General features: G+C 45.9%; 1 protein-coding gene across 3 annotated transcripts in view; it reads right to left on the reverse strand.

The window, feature by feature from the left end:
* Positions 1-981: 981 nt before the first annotated feature.
* Positions 982-16,716, reverse strand: part of zgc:103482 (uncharacterized protein LOC450001 homolog) — a 50,775-nt gene continuing 35,040 nt past the window's right edge. For 2 of the 3 annotated variants that reach the window (XM_038804785.1, XM_038804783.1), the window contains 4 exons: positions 15,350-15,430; positions 7,397-7,574; positions 6,781-6,975; positions 982-1,785 (listed from right to left, as the gene is read on the reverse strand). In XM_038804785.1, coding sequence (XP_038660713.1) covers positions 1,729-1,785; positions 6,781-6,975; positions 7,397-7,574; positions 15,350-15,430 — 511 coding nt within the window. In that variant the 3' untranslated portion in view covers positions 982-1,728. The remainder of the gene's footprint in view (positions 1,786-6,780; positions 6,976-7,396; positions 7,575-15,349; positions 15,431-16,716) is intronic. The other variant, XM_038804784.1, reaches the window with a different exon arrangement.

The raw sequence follows: 16,716 nt of genomic DNA on the forward strand, positions 1-16,716 counted from the left end.
ATATTGGATCAGACACTCCTGGATCTACAGGGGAATCAAAAGGTTATAAGGAGGTGGACAGACAAGCAAGTTTAACCAAGGCCAAAATAAGATCAGCCATGACCTTATTGAATGGTGGAGCAGATTCACAGCAACAAATGGCCAACTGCTATTTCTTGTTTCTGTTGTAGTGACAAACTCTATCCACAGGTCATGCAAATATGTAACACTCGACATGCATTACAAATCATCCACACCCCCACCACCCATCGTTACTGATGGGCTTCAGTGCTTGTAATACTGCACAATGAGATGGCGATTAAGAAACTCCACAAGAGGAATAAGACCTGATCCCAATGCCCACAGAAAGTTGGACTTTTCCTCCAGTGTGCTCTTTTGCTTATCCTTCCCAGTGTGCTAGTTTGAGGGATAAACAATGAGCAACAGAACTCTAAAAAGTATCTTGTAAAGGCCTCAACCACTCCAGGAAAGGCAAGCAACATCAAGATTGAAGGGGTTACAAAACGGCAGAATGCAACCATTTTACTAATTTTTAAGTAGGATTTTGCAATACGATTAATAACCTCAAGATACACATTATGCAAGGAGAGGGGTCGCCCAAATACTCTGCTTGTTAAAATATCAGATGGGCAATCGGCTCGCAGAATCTGCCAAAATAATGAAAGCCAGACACTGGGAGATGCACAGCTGTGAATACAAATCAATTCTACCCATTTTTAAAAAAAAAACAGACATACAATGGAATTCTGTAACTTACAGTTGGTTCCTACACTGTATAAGAATGAAAACATTCAGATTTTTGTTGAAGTGCCTTATATGATTGTTATACACTTGGTAGTTTGTAAGTCTAAATTGCTGTTTGACATTTCCTTACAGTCCACTTTAATAGTTTATACATTGGAAGATACTGGATTATAAAAGATTGTTATACATGGAGTTGAGAGATTTTGGCAACTTGGGAAGAGATGAGATAAAAAGAACTAACTTTCAACAAATCTGCATTTATTCTATCAAGTTTCACAATCATATTCACCAAAAAGGCAAATTATGCAGTCTTTCCCCTTTACATAAGTTAGTCCAAACTTCACAAATTTAACACTTGGCTTCCAAAAACTGACACTAGAGGAAAAAAGATTTTTTGGTTGTGTTTTTTAAATTTGTGATCGAATAAGCAACTCTTCAAGTTCAAGGACATGTGCACATAATGTTCAAAATGGCTTCAAGATTGCAATTGCAGCTACTTCTGCTGGATAGGCACCAAAGTCGGCCATTTCTGTAACATGCCTGCAATTCTTCAAAATTTACAGTTAACCAAATGATAGAACCATCTTGTCTGTCAGAATATAGGCTGCATTCTCTTACCCGTGTGCTTTTTCAGGAAACCATTACAAGTCAAGCAAACAATTCAATATTTTTAATATATAGCTTTTTTAAACATCAAATATACCTCTCTTCAGAGCAGTTTAAGACATTTGCCAATATCACACAAGTAAGCACAAAGGGAGGTGCTGAAAACTCAGTAGTAATGCCATATTCCACCCATCTTTCATCCACACACATTGAGGTCTGTTCACATCCAGTAGTGAACCGAAAGTTCAATTTCAGTAGTTGCGAGCCAACTGCCACTCCTTGTAGTCAGTGTTACACACTGAAGCAAAAGCCTCTGTTTGATGTGCCAAAACTTATCTTCTTCAAGACTGGTGCCAACTCCTGAACTTCAATGCTGCTTCAAGCAAGAGCTGGGAAGTCCTCAGGGTCATCAGGATTGGGAGCACTTACCTGTGACTGGAGAAAGAGCAGTTCATTATGTTTAAATGTTGTGATTCAAAATCAACTTTAAGGAAACAAAGCCAAAATAGTAGACCAAGATCAAGTAAGGGATGATGGAAAATTTTGTTCATTTACATCACCCAATTCAAACCAATACTGGTGTAGGACAGCTAGAACTAGAAACAAAAGATTGAGTGATTAACTGCATTATATGTAGTTTCTCTAGCTTTTTATTTTGGGGCTACACGGCTACAGTATTATACCAAAAAAAAATTATTTTTCCCCAGTAGGACACCTGTAATATTCTTTCAATCTACAACCTTCTCCCCCACCCTAGAGCTAGCAGTTTCTTCTATACTGCTTGATACCTACAATACAAGATTAGATTAGATCACATGGGATCAGGGGTGAACGAGTTACTTGGAGGGCCGAAGGGCCTGTTCCTGTGCCATATGGTTCTTGGTTAATATGAATTAAGAGCAGGAGTAGACCACTCGGCCCCTCACGCCTGCCCCGACAGTCAATAAGATCATGGCTGATCTGATTGCATCATCAATTTCACATTCCCCGTCTACTCCAGATAACTTTTCAACCTCCTGTTAATCAAGAATCTAACTCTGCCTTAAAAATATTCAAAAACTCTGCTTCCACTGACTTTTGAGGAAAAATAAAAGAGTTCCAAAGATTCATGATCCTCAGAAAACAAAATTCTCCTTGTTTCAGTCGTAAATAAGTGACCTCTTAATTGTCAATAATGATCCCTCGTTCTAGATTCTCCAACAAGAAACATCTTCTCCACATCCACCCTGTCAATACCCCTCAGGATCTTAAAGGTCTAGCCCACTAGCAATATATTCCTGGAGAAGATGGGAAGGCAAGTGGTAAGGATAACACGGAGTCTACAGGGGGGTTCAGACAGATTAAGTGAGTGGGTAAAGCTTGGCAGATGGAATACAATGTAGGAAAATGTAGACTTATGCATTTTAGTAGGAAGAATAAAGGAGCTGAATGCTATTTCAATGGAGAAAGACTGCAGAAAAGAGGGATTTAGGGGTCCTCATGCATGATTCACAAAAAGCTAGCATGCAAGTTCAGCAGTTAGAGATGGCAAATGGATTGTTGGCCTTCATTTCAAAAGGGAATGGAGTACAAAAATAGGGACGTTTTGCTAAAACTATACAAGGCACTAGCTCAGCCACGCCTGGAATACTGTGAATAGTTTTGGTCCCCTTATCAAAGGAAAGGAGTCAGTCCAGAAAAGGTTCACTAGGTTGATCCAGGTATGAGAGATTCTCTTTTGAGGAGAGGTTGAGTAAGGTGGGCCTGTACTCAATGGAATTTAAAAGAATGAGGCGCAATCTTACTGAGACATATAGGATTCTCAGGAAGCTTGACAGGGTGAGAATCCGGCGAGGTTGTTTCCCCTTGTGGGAGAGTCTAGGATCGGAGGGTATAATCTCAGGGTAAATGTCGCCATTTAAGACAGAGATGAGGAGGAATTTCTTCTCTCAGAGGGTAGTCAATTTGTGGAATTCGTTACCACAGAAGGCTGTGGAAGCTGGGCCATTGAGTATGTTTAAAGCAGAGATAGACAGATTTGTAATCACTAAAGGAACCACAGGCTATGGGGATAAGGCAGGAAAATGGAGTTGAGGATAATTATTTCAAATCAGTCTGTGAATGGCGGAGCAGATTCAATGGGCCGAATGGCCTATTTCTGCTCCTACGTCTTATGGTCTAACATCATTGGTATTATAGGATTTAATTCATTGATCGGAACATCACAAATTCTGATGTCACAATTACAAGCTCCATAATTGATTAATTTATTTGCATTTATATAATGCAACAGCACAGATCCATGTTTTCTAAAATGTATCAGAAATATTAATGAAGGATTAGTAATTACTTGCTCGGCCATTAATTTTTCAAATACAGTCCCCACCACTTAAAATCAACCATATCCAAAGACAAGTAATTGCATATAATTGATGAAAGCCATAACATTGATTTCAATGTTTCTGGTTCTAGCATCTTAATGCTCTATTAATTTTGACCTGTAACAGCTGTAGATACTCACCACATTAACACCTCAGGTTGTACTGAACTTTTAAAAAAAAATTCTTTCAAGGATGAGGGTGCGAGCATTTGTTGCCCATCCCCAAAAAACCCTTAAACTGAGTGGCTTGCTCAACCATTTCCAAAAGCAGAGGACCCGGGTTCGATCCCAGCCCTGGGTCACGGTCAGTGTGGAGTTTGCAGATTCACCCCTTGTCTGCGTGGGTCCACAACACAAACATGTGCCTGGAAGGTGGATTGGCCACGTTAAATTGCTCCTTAATTGGAAAAAAAAAGAATTGGGTACTAACTTTATTTTCAAAAAAAGAGGTGAGTCAACTGGATGTCTGGATTTGGAGTCACATGTGGTCTACACCGAGTAAGGGTGTAAGAGTAAGGAGAGATTTCCTTCCCTAAAGGACATTAAGTGAACCAGGTGGGTTTTTAATGACAATCCCATTATGGACACCATTACTGAGACAAGCTTTATAATTCCAGAATTTATTATCCAAATTCAAATTCCCCCAGCTGCCACGATAGGATTCAAACTCGTGCACCCAGAGTATTAGCCTGGATCGCTGGATTACTAATCTGGCGACATTATTATTATACCACCATCTTCCAAAATGCAAAAACACCAGAACCAAGTGATGTATTTTTTATTCACAAGCAATAATAGCCTGTAGAGCAAGTGACTGTCATCCAAATCTGGTTAAAAGGGAGGAAAGTGTGTGGGAGTTTAGGGCAGATTCCTAGAGTAGTTCAGGAAGTGGGTAGTGGGGTGTCACGGTGGTGCAATGGTTAGCACTGCTGCTTCACGGCGCTGAAGACCTGGGTTTGATCCATGCCCTGGGTCACTGTCTGTTTGGAGTTGGCACATTCTCCCCTTGTTTGTGTGGGTCTCACCCCCACAACCCCCCAAAGATGTGCAAGGTATGTGGATTGGCCACGTTAAATTGCAGTAAAATTGGAAAAAGAGAATTGGGTGCTTTCATTTTTTTAAAAAAGGAAGCGGGTAGTGGTGTCCCACAGGGTTTAGCTCAGTTTGCTGGACATCTGGTTTGTGAGCAGAGTGAGACCAACAGCGCAGGTTGAGTTGCCATACCAGCTGAGGTTATTCATGAAGGCCCCGCGTTCTCAACCTTGCTCCTTGGAGGTGTGGTGGTCCTCAGGTTAAATCACGATTAATCAGCCATCACCGCAAAGGGGAAAGTAGCCTATAGTCACCTGCGACTATGGTAACACTCTTACTATGGCTATCAGTACACTGGAGAATCTATGGGATTCTCTTTACCCACTGGCAACACAACCCACCCACGGGGTTCCCCGGTGGCATGGGGTAGCTTCAATGGAAAATCCCTTGATAAGTGGCGGGAAGAGAGAATTGTGTCACGATAAGCAGCGGGAAGAGAGATTCCATCGCCAGCATATGGTACACTGCCAGAAACAAGTGGCTGGGGGACTGGCGAATCCAGCCCTATATTAAAAAAAACTGTTGGGAGTATTGTACGAATCTTTTGGGATCCACACAATCCAATCCGGCTTTCTAGGAGGCAAGACAATATGAGGGATAACCCCACTAAAAATTGCAGCTCTTTTCAATAGAACAGAGGAGAGGCGGGATGATTTTATTTAAGCATTTAAGATTTTGAAGGAATGTTGCAGAGAGAATAGAAACAAACTGCTTTGGACATAGAATAAACATGAACTTTTTCTTATAGTTATGAGAATAGTAGCAATGTTATTGGACGAGTAATCCAGAACCATTAGTTCAAATCGCGTCATGGCAGATGGGGGATTTCAATTCAGTTAATTAAAGTCGTATGCTGTGTCTGGCCTCTATGCAACTCCACACGAACAGCAATGTGACTGACTCAACATTTTAGTCTGAAGCAGAGATCATGTCAATATTTAGGAATAGTTGAATGGGCAGTTGAAGGAAAGAAAGATAAAGCAAAATGATCTGGTAAATGAAATGAGAGGTACTGCTGACGTTGAATTTATCCTTCACATGGACTGGTTGACAAGTGGCCTGTTTCCATGTTATTTTTTTTGCAATTCGTTATAACACTGGTTTACGGGTGGATGAATTACAATGCATAAACTGAAAGGCAAAGGTAAACTGTAGAACTGCCATGAATAAACTTACTCAAATCAATACAGGACACGGACTGAACCAAAGGTATTAGTCTGTAGAAGTCATATAGCAATGTATTTAACTATTATATAAAATTAGTACCTCCTTATCTCTGCAATCTCCTCCAACCCTACAAACCTTCAGATCACTTTCTGTTATATCCCAGACTACCTTTGTTCTACCATTGAACTTCAGCATCCTGGGCGCCAAGGTCTGGAATTAGCTCTCGAAACAACTCAATCTCCCTACTATTAAGTCACTCTTTAAAACCCAGCTCTTTGACACAGCTTTTGGTCACTTAATATCTTACTTGACTGGGTATCAATTTATTTGATACAATTCCTGTTGAAGGCCTTGTGGGTGTTTTATGGTGTTAAAGACACAATATATATGCAAGCTATTATCAAGGGGAGCATTCACCATTGCCCCATTTTTAGAATATATTTTCTTTTCCCCCTAGCAACTGCCCATATCAACACCCCCACCCCTCCCCAAATGAAGCCCGCCAGCATGGTAGCACGTTGCTTCCATAGCATGGTTGCTTCACAGCGCCAAGGTCCCAGGTTTGATTCCCAGCTTGGATCACTGTCTGCGTGAAGTCTGCATGTTCTCCCCGTGTCTGTGTGGGTTTTCTCCGGGTGCTCTGGTTTCCTCCCACAAGCCCCGGAAGACATGTTGTTAGGTGAATTGGGCATTCTGAATTCTCCCCATGTACCCAAACAGGCGCCGAAATGTGGCGACTAGGGGCTTTTCACAGTAACTTCATTGCAGTGTTGATGCAAGCCTACTTGTGACAATAAAGATTATCATTATACCTTTACCATCTCTGCAGCTGGCAACTCTGGCCTAGTTTCATTGATCCGCTTGGCTCGTCCGCGACCTCTAGCACCACCCCGTCCTCGCCCAGGGCGAGTAAGACTGCCGAAGTTAATGTCCAGTTTGGAAGTGATATCATTTGCTGATCTTCTAAAATAATGGTGGTCCTCTTCATCAGATTCTTCCTTCTGTTCCTATGTAGGAACAACAAATAGTTTTCAATCATTGACATGACAGGCATACTGGGTGATGAGGAAAAATAATTTTCTTATAAAAACGTATTTAAACTGGTGATATAACTTCCAATTTATCTCCATTCTTTGGACTCACTGGATTCCTGGCTCTACTGCAAGAATATAGTGGGTGAAACAGGTCTCTGACCAGGTTTGTCTACCTACACGAATTCTCTTCCTCCTGCTGGAGAGATATATGCAGCATCAGATTAGCACCAACACCAAAAAGGTTCAGGGTGGTGGTCATGGCCAGGAATGGATGGCTGCCTGGCACTGTGTCACAGAAAGCCCCAAGTCTACCTCTAAATTTGTAAATTTCCAAATTTGTATAATTTGATAAATACCAGTAGCGGTTGAGAATTTTACAATCCAATCCACTTACATCCCCTTCATATTTAGACTTATGGATCACAACTGCCTTGGACAAAACACTGGAATCTGGTTTGCGGATGTTGAATTCCTTCTTAGAGCGAGTTTGTTCCTGAAGCGCCTTCCATTCATCCAGAGTCATTTCGTGTGGACCATCATCAACTGTTGCTTCATGTTCCCCTTCATTCAGTCTACAACGTTACAAAAAAAAAGGACAAAGTAACATTCAAGTCCCCAAAAAATTTGATAATGGTGATAATGTTGCATCATTTTTGACATTTAATTACTTCTACTCTCCATCCCATCATAGGTTCTCCTTCCATTTATTTCCCTGACTCTATGCTTGCTTAAAAGCTGGTCATCTCTTCAGTTCTGATGAAAGGTCACTGACCTGAAATGTCAACTCTCTCCACAGATGCTGCCTGACCTATTGAACATTTCCAGCATTTTCTCTTCAAATTTCTAGCATCTGTAGTATTTTGCTTTTGTCCCCTAGAAAGAAATGACTTGGTTTATGATAATCTTATCTACCTTCCAAATTGAACCAAGGATTTCTAATTAGGCTGTTTGAAGTTAAAATAATGAGCATCAGTGCACAACAAACAAAACAGGACTGCTGGGCTGGAAATATACCTTCTGGCCTCACCCCCAGATTGTTTAACCCTCCCTTATTCCACACCACCAGGAGATCTTGTGGCGCAGTGGTAGTGTCCCTACCTCTGAGCCAGAAGTTCCAGGTTCAAGCCCCATCCCAGATCTTGAAGGCCAAAGAAGCTGCATTCTTAACACGGTCAAACCAGATTGAGTACATCAACCCGCAAATAATTCCAAACACACCAATGCTTGATGTGGAGTGGCGCCCCTCAAGCCATAAGCCCCTGGTGCCAGACGACGACCTGTTCCGGGAATTACTAGCTATGGAAACAGACAAAAGTGTGCCTTTAGGTGCGGTACAAAAATTGGAATTCACTCCATCCCAAGAACAAAATGGGTGCAAACACAGTAATGCAGTTTTACGGGAACCACATACCAGACAGATGTTGGGGGCCAAAAGGAGACAACCCTACAGTAACACTGCATAGAAATAAACACTTAGGAGGCAGTGGCATCGTCACTGGACTAGCAATCAAGAGACCCAAGATGCGCTCTGGGGAGCTGAGTTCAACTCCCACCACGATAGGTGGTGAAATTTGAATTCAATAAAAATCTGTATTTAAAAGTCTAATGATGGCCATGAAGCCATTGTCGTTTGTTGTAAAAATCCATCTGGTTCACTATTGTCAATCAATACCTGGTCTGACAACGTGGTTGAGTCTTAACTGCCCCCTCAAGGGGCCCCAATTAGTGATGGGCATAAATTTATTCCAGGAACTGGTAATAAATACAACACTCAGCGTCAGAAAAGATGGCATAGCCCTATGCGTCGAGAACACCCGAGACACAAGTTGCTTCTGCGCGATGCAAAAAACTAAATGATGAATTATTCTTGTCAAGCATGTTTTATGCAACTTCCGGTGGCGGCGATAACGTAGGAAGCCGCACATTTGGGAGCTCCTGATTCAAACGGACTTTTCGGCTCTTTTGAGAGCCCAAAACGGAATTTTTTCGACGTCTCCCGGTGGGAGAAGGTGTGCTGATCGACTTTCTCCGCATTTCATGACTTGAACTCGGAGTGGAAAGGGGGAAAAAACGGCAGCAGCTCCCCAGAAAAAACAGGGGAAGGATTCCAAGATGGCGGCCGGCGGAGCACCAGAGGAGTGGACGCTGTGGGCCCAGGAGCAGCAAGCTGCTCTCCTGCGCTGTTTTGCAGATTTCAAGGCTGAGGTGCTGAGCTCTCTGCAGGAAACGAATAAAAAGCTCCCGGAGATTCAGACGTCCCAGGGTGCTGCCATCCAGGCGTTGCAGGCGCAGGCCACTGAACGAGAGGAGGAGGCCGGGGTCCTCGTGAGTAAGGTGGAGGGGCACGAGGCACTCCACAAGAAGTGGCAAGACCGCTTCGAGGAGTTTGATCACCGCATGAGGCGGAAAAATCTGAGGATCTTGGGCCTTGCGGAGGGGCTGGAGGGGTCGGATCTGACAACCTACGTAGCCACGATGTTGAACTCGCTATTGGGGGCAGTATCTTTCCATCTGCCCCTGGAGCTGGAGGGAGCCCACAGAGTACTGGCCAGGAGGCCCAAGGAGAACGAACCCCCGCGTGCGGTGCTGGTGAGGTTCCACCGGTTCAGTGATCGGGAGTGTGTGCTGCGCTGGGCCAAGAAGGCGAAGAGCAGCAATTGGGAGAATGGGGTAGTACGGATCTACCAGGGTTGGAGTGCGGAGGTGGCTAAGCGGCGGTCCAGGTTTAATCGGACAAAAGAGGTGCTCTACAAGAAGAAGAAGAAGAAGATAAAGTTTGGAATGTTGCAGCCTGCGCGCCTGTGGGTAACTTATTTGGACCGGCATTATTATTTTGATTCCCTGGAGGAGGCGTGGGCCTTCGTGCGGACAGAGAAACTGGGCTCGAACTAGGGGTTGGGGGTTGCAGGGTTGGTTGTAATGCTTTATTGCTGGTTTCTGCTGTTGCTGTGTTCTCTTTTTCTGTACTTTTGTAATTTTGATATGGTTATTTATTGGGGTGTTGTTCTGTTTTTTGCTGGGGGGCATTGTTTGAGTTTTGTATCTTGCGGGGAGGGTTGGGGGGGTCTGTTGTATTCTATATCGGGTTGGGGGTATGGAGTGAGTCTGGTATTTGGGAGCTGCGTCAGAAGGGTTTGGTGGGGCAGTGCGAAAGCACGGGCTTTCCTCTGGTTTCCCGCGTTGCGGGGCTGGAGACGACGACGGAGCTGGTCCAGCCTTAACTGGTTCTTCCCCGCGCTGGAGCGGTGCCTGGAGGAGGGACAGGATGGGGGATGATCCCACTTTGGGAGGGGTCGGGTTTTTGGCCGGAGTTTCCAGGGTCAGAAGTTAGCTGACCCACGGAAGTACAATGGAGGACGGTTCGCGGCTAGGAGGGTTCCTAGCCTGGGGGGGGGGGGGGGATTTTGGGTTGCTGATGGTAGGGTCAGGAAGAAGCTGGTGTGGGCCGGGGGGACAGAGGTGAGGTGTTGTCGCTGTGGGGACTGGGTCGGGCGGGGGTGCTGGCCTGGGGCGGGCAGACGACGGGCTATGGCTAGTCGACGGGGGAGGGGGGGGGCGGGACACCCTTTGATCCGGTTGGTCACCTGGAATGCGAGAGGATTGAATGGGCCGGTGAAGCAGTCGAGGGTACTTGCTCATCTAAAGGCAGATGTGGCAATGCTTCAGGAGACCCACCTGAAGGTGGCGGACCAGGTCCGTCTGAGGAAGGGGTGGGTGGGGCAGTTTTTCCACTCTGGGTTGGATGTGATGAACCGGGGAGTGGCGATTCTGGTGGGGAAAAATGTGTCGTTTGAGGCATCTGAGGTGGTGGCGGATAAGGGGGGTAGGTATGTTATGGTTAGGGGCAGGCTACAGGGAAAGAGGGTGGTACTTGCTAGTGTGTATGCCCCAAATTGGGACGATGTGGGCTTTCTGAGGCGTATGCTGGGACGGGTCCCAGATCTAGAGGCAGGAGGTCTGATTATGGGGGGGGGACTTCAATACGGTGTTGGATCCTTCACTGGATCGGTCCAGTTCAAGGACGGGTGGGAGGCCGGCGGCGGCCAAGGTACTGAGAGGGTTTATGGACCAGATGGAGGTTTGTGAGGCCGAGGGCACGGGAGTACTCATTCTTCTCCCACGTACATAGGGTTTATTCTCGGATAGACTTCTTCGTGGTGAGTAGGGGACAGATTCAGAGAGTGGAGGAGGCCGAATATTCGGCCATTGCAATCTCCAACCACGCTCCGCGTTGGATGGAGTTGGAGGTGGGGGAGGTGCGGGACCAGCGCCCGTTGTGGCAGTTGGATGTGGGGTTGTTGGCGGAGGAGGAGGTGTGTAGGAGGGTCCGGCAAGTATTGAGGGGTACCTTGAGGTGAATGATACGGGGGAGGTCCAGGTGGGGATGGTCTGGGAAGCCCTGAAGGCAGTGATTTGTGGGGAGCTGATATCCATCCGGGCACACAGGGAGAGGAGCGAGGGGTATAGACTGGTGGGGAAGATGCTGGAGGTAGATAGGAGGTACACAGAGGCACCAGAGGAGGGACTGTTGGGGGAGAGGCGCAGCCTACAGGCTAAATTTGATTTGCTGACCACTAGAAAGGCGGAGGCACAGTGGAGGAAGGCACAAGGGGCAGTGTATGAACATGGTGAAAAGGCGAGTAGGATGCTGGCTCATCAGCTCCGCAAGCGGGATGCGGCTAGGGAAATTGCTGGAGTGAGAGACAAGAGTGGGAATGTGGTGCGGAAGGGGGTAGAGGTGAATGAGGTCTTCAAGGACTTTTACGGGGAACTGTACCGGTCGGAGCCAACGGTGGAGAGGAGGGGAATGGAGAGGTTTCTCGACGGGCTATCTTTCCCGAAGGTGCAGGAGGAGCAGGTGGAGGGGTTGGGGGCGCCGATTAAGCTGGAGGAGCTAGTTAAGGGATCGGGCAGATGCAGTCAGGGAAGGCGCCGGGGCTGGATGGGTTCCCGGTGGAGTTTTATAAAAAGTTTGTGGACCTAATGGGCCCCTTGCTGGTGCGGACACTTAATGAGGCGTGGGAAGGGGGGACTTTGCCCCCGACGATGTCGCGGGCGCTGATTTCGTTAATCTTAAAGAGGGACAAGGACCCCCAGCAGTGTGGTTCATACAGGCCCATATCTCTCCTCAATGTGGATGCCAAGGTGCTGGCAAAAATCCTGGCCACCGGGATAGAGGACTGTGTGCCAGGGGTTGTACACGAGGACCAGACAGGTTTTGTGAAGGGAAGGCAGCTGAACACGAATGTGCGGAGGTTGTTGAATGTCAACATGATGCCGGCGATTGAGGGAGAGGCTGAGATAGTGGTGGTGCTGGATGCGGAGAAGGCCTTCGATAGAGTGGAGTGGGGGTACTTATGGGAGGTGTTGGGGAGGTTTGGATTTGGTGAAGGGTTTATTAGATGGGTGAGGCTGCTATATGAGGCCCCGATGGCGTGTGTGGCCACGAATGGGAGGTGGTCGGAGTACTTCCGGCTTTACCGAGGGACCAGGCAGGGTTGGCCCCTGTCCCCCTTGTTGTTTGCATTGGCAATCGAGCCGTTGGCGATGGCGTTGAGGGATTCAGGGAGGTGGAGGGGTTTGGTGCGAGGTGGGGAGGAACATAGGGTGTCGTTGTATGCCGATGACCTGCTACTGTATGTGGCGGATCCGGTGGGAGGGATGCCGGGGGTGATGGAGCTGCTAGCTGAGTTTGGGACCTTTTCAGGCTATAAACTAAATCTAGCAAGAGTGAGGTGTTTGTGGTGCACCCTGGGGACCAGGAGGAAGGAATTGGTAGGCTCCCGCTTAGGAGGGCAGGGGAGAGTTTTAGGTTCCTGGGGGTGCAGGTGGCCAGGGACTGAGGGACTCTTCACAAGCATAATTTCACCAGGCTTGTGGATCAGATGGAGGAGGAGTTCAAGAGGTGGGACATGCTGCCATTGCCGTTGGCAGGGAGGGTGCAGTCCGTCAAAATGACGGTGCTTCCGAGGTTCTTGTTCCTCTTTCAGTGCCTGGCCATCTTCATCCCCAGGGCCTTATTTAGAAGATTGACTAGCAGTATTTTGAGCTTTGTGTGGGCACATGGGACTCCGAGAGTGAAGAGGGTTTTCCTGGAGCGAGGGAGGGATAGAGGTGGGCTGGCGCTGCCCAACCTTTTGGGGGACTATTGGGCTGCCAATATGTCAATGGTGCATAAATGGGTGATGGGGGGATGGGGGGAGGGGGGCGTGGAAAAGAATGGAGATGGCGTCTTGCAGAGGTAAGAGCCTGGGTGCCTTGGTAACGGCGCCGTTGCCGCTTTCTCCTAAGAGGTATACGAGCCCGGTGGTGGCGGCGACCCTAAGAATCTGGGGACAGTGGAGACGGCATGGGGGGAAACAGGGGGCTCGATGGAGGCTCCATTAGGTGGAAATCATCGGTTCATCCCGGGGAACACTGATGGGGGATTTAGGGGGTGGCATAGGGTGGGCATCAGTAAACCGAGGGACCTGTTTATTGGCGGGAGGTTTGCGGGCCTGGGGGAACTGGAAGATAAATTTGGGCTCCCCCAAGGGAACATGTTCAGATACTTGCAGGTAATGGTGTTTGCTAGGCGGCAGGTAGAGTTCCCTTTGCTGCCCTCGCGGGGGGCGATGAACAGAGTGCTTTCGGGGGTATGGGTCGGAGAGGGGAGGTGTCTGACATTTATAAGGTAATGCAGGAGGTGGAGGAGTCGTCAGTGGAGGAGCTGAAGGCTAAATGGGAGGGGGAACTTGGGGAGCAGATAGAGGACGGGACTTGGGCGGATGCCTTGGAGAGAGTCAACTCTTCCTCTTCATGTGCGAGGCTTAGTCTCATCCAATTCAAGGTGCTGCACTGGGCCCACATGTCCGGGACTAGGATGAGTAGGTTCTTTGGGGGGTGCGGACAGGTGCACCAGGTGTTCGGGGAGTCCAGCGAATCATGCCCATATGTTCTGGGCATGCCGGCACTGGAAGAATTCTGGAAGGGGGTGGTGGGGACAGTGTCGAGGGTGGTTGGATCCAGGGTCAAACCAGGGTGGGGACTCGCGATTTTTGGTGTTGCGGTGGAGCCAGGAGTGCAGGAGGCGAAAGAGGCCGGTGTCCTGGCCTTTGCGTCCCTAGTAGCCCGGCGGAGGATCTTGATGCAGTGGAAAGATGCGAGGCCCCCAAGTGTGGAGACCTGGATCAGTGACATGGCGGGATTTATAAAATTGGAGAGGGTCAAATTTGCCTCGAGAGGATCAATACAAGGGTTCTATAAACGGTGGCAGCCTTTTCTGGACTTCCTGGCTCAAAAATAGGTATCTTGGTCAATAGCAGCAGCAACCCGGGAGGGGGGGGGGGGGGTGTTCCTTATTATTGTTTCTATTTTTTTCTATGGTTATGTAACTTAACATTGTGTTAATTTAAGTTGTTGTTAATATGTTTTGTTCATTGAGGATGGGAGAATGTTTATGATTGCTATCATTATTGTTGGTATTTTATTAAGGTTCGTTGTTGTATAAATACAAAATTTTTCAATAAAACATTTTTTTTTTTTTAAAAAGCATGTTTTATGCAGAAGAACAAGCTAATACCAAGGGTATATTCGGTGACTCCACATCAACTAATGAAGGAAGACAGAATTTTCCACAAGATAGAAGGATATGAGAGGGAAGATGTGGAATAAAGGGAAAAATACTTTTAATGGGCAACATCAAATTAACCAAATATAAATTGGCAATAATCAACTGGTTCACAGCTCAAGATCATATATGTAATCAGGGACTGATTCATAACCCATAACCCAGTACGAGTGGCTATGTACTCCCAATGGTGCTCAAATTACTTGGGATGAAGTTTAAAAAGGCCTACCAGTCTTAGCAGACTTGATACTATGGCCAACCAATGCAGAGCCACAATCAACAAAGAAAGAGTGCTGACCTACATAACCAAATGAAGTCATGTGCAAACTGTACAGTGCCTAATCAGACCATACCAGGAGTACTGTGTCCCCATTCTGGTCAAGTCATTCAATTACCAGAAAACACACGCAGAAAAACACTAAAATTAATAGTTTGAAGTCTGATTTAGAAGGAAAGACCCAAGAAGCATGGAGGAAAGATGGGCTTTTCGGCTTTAAACGATTATCTCGGAAAGGTAAAATATTAATCACACAAGGGGATTTATACACGGAATGGACTTCTGGATAGAGTAGGGAAAAAACATTGAACTATTCAAGAAAGAATTAAAGAAAAGAGATGGCTTTTTAGATGAATAAACAAAGATGAATTGAATCTTATCCACAAGGATCTCCCGAGCAGATACAAAAATGGAAATACAAGCACTGTGTAGTAGCAGAAATCTAAAAGTAGTGAACTCACTTGTTCTCTGCATCGCCTTCCAGAACTTCTTGGGGCTCTTCCATTTCAGTCGCCTCGTCAGCTGGAGTTGTCTCAGTCTCTCTAATTTGTTGGGGGGTGGGAAGAAGAGAGGGAGTGGAGAAAGAGAGTTTACTCATTCCAATCTTATTGCGGTTGTGACCAATGTTCCCTTTTAAAGTTTGTTGTTGCGAGTGGTCAAAACCTCTAGTGCACGATGCATATAACATATTTCTGTGCTGCCATATGCATGTGGTATTTATTCCAGAACCAGGCCTGCACAATACCTTCCCGGTTGCGCAGCTCAGCGGAACATTAGATTTTTATTTTATATAACAGAGTCATGTCCAAACATCACAAGTTTCTATCTACCTTGTTCTCTCCAATACAGCAATTCGCCTCATATTTCCCCAAATCCATTTTACGTCTTTAGTAATCATTTATAACAATGCAGATTATGCAAATGGAAACCTCCCTCATGTCAAAAAGAAACTTTGGATTAAAGGCTACTGCAACAAAGAAAAAAAAAATCATTGAATCAGACTATTTTAGCAGAGAAAGCAACTCTGGAGCCGGTAGACCTCGATCCATTTTCTTGCCCTTTCAAATGATTTTTCCTTTACAAATAATTATCCATTTCCTTTTAAGAGTTGCACTCCTCACCAAAGGCACAAAATTAATGAATAGCATAGATATTTTATCTTGGATCGAGGACTGGATAGTAAACAGATTAGGGCTAAATGGGTCACTTTTAGGATGGCAAACTAATACTGTAGTGGTTGGCACAGGGATGGGTGTTGGGGTCTCAACTATTACAATCTATAGATAAATAACTTGGATGAAGGAGCCACTGTACTGTAGCCAAATTTCATGATGATATAAAAATAGATTAGAAAGCAAGCTGCAAAGAGGTTACAGAGAGCCTGCAAGTAATTACAAAGGCAACAGAAAGTTGGAGCTTTTTTTGCAAGGGAGTATTGTGCTACAACTGTACAATGGTGAGACTGCATCTAAAATACTTTGTATGGTTTTGGTCTCCTTACTTAAAAGGGTAAACTGGCTTTGGAAGCAGGCCAGAGAACGTTCATTAGATTGATTCCTGGGATGAAGGGTTTGGCTAATGAGGGATGGTTGAGAAGGTTAGGCCTATATTATTTGGAGTTTAGAAGAACAAGAGGTGATCTTATTGAAACATATAATATTTGGTTGATTGCTTGGCAGAATGTTCCCCCTTATGGAGGAAATCTAGGACTAGGGACAAAGTTTCAAAATAAAGGGCTTCTCATTGAAGATGGAGAGGAGGAATTGCATCTCTCATAGGGTCGTTAGTGCCCTGAATTCTCTTCCCCAGAAAGCAGTGGCAGCTGGGT

This window comes from Scyliorhinus canicula, chromosome 8 (assembly GCF_902713615.1).
Source record: "Scyliorhinus canicula chromosome 8, sScyCan1.1, whole genome shotgun sequence".
Lineage (NCBI taxonomy): Eukaryota > Metazoa > Chordata > Chondrichthyes > Carcharhiniformes > Scyliorhinidae > Scyliorhinus > Scyliorhinus canicula.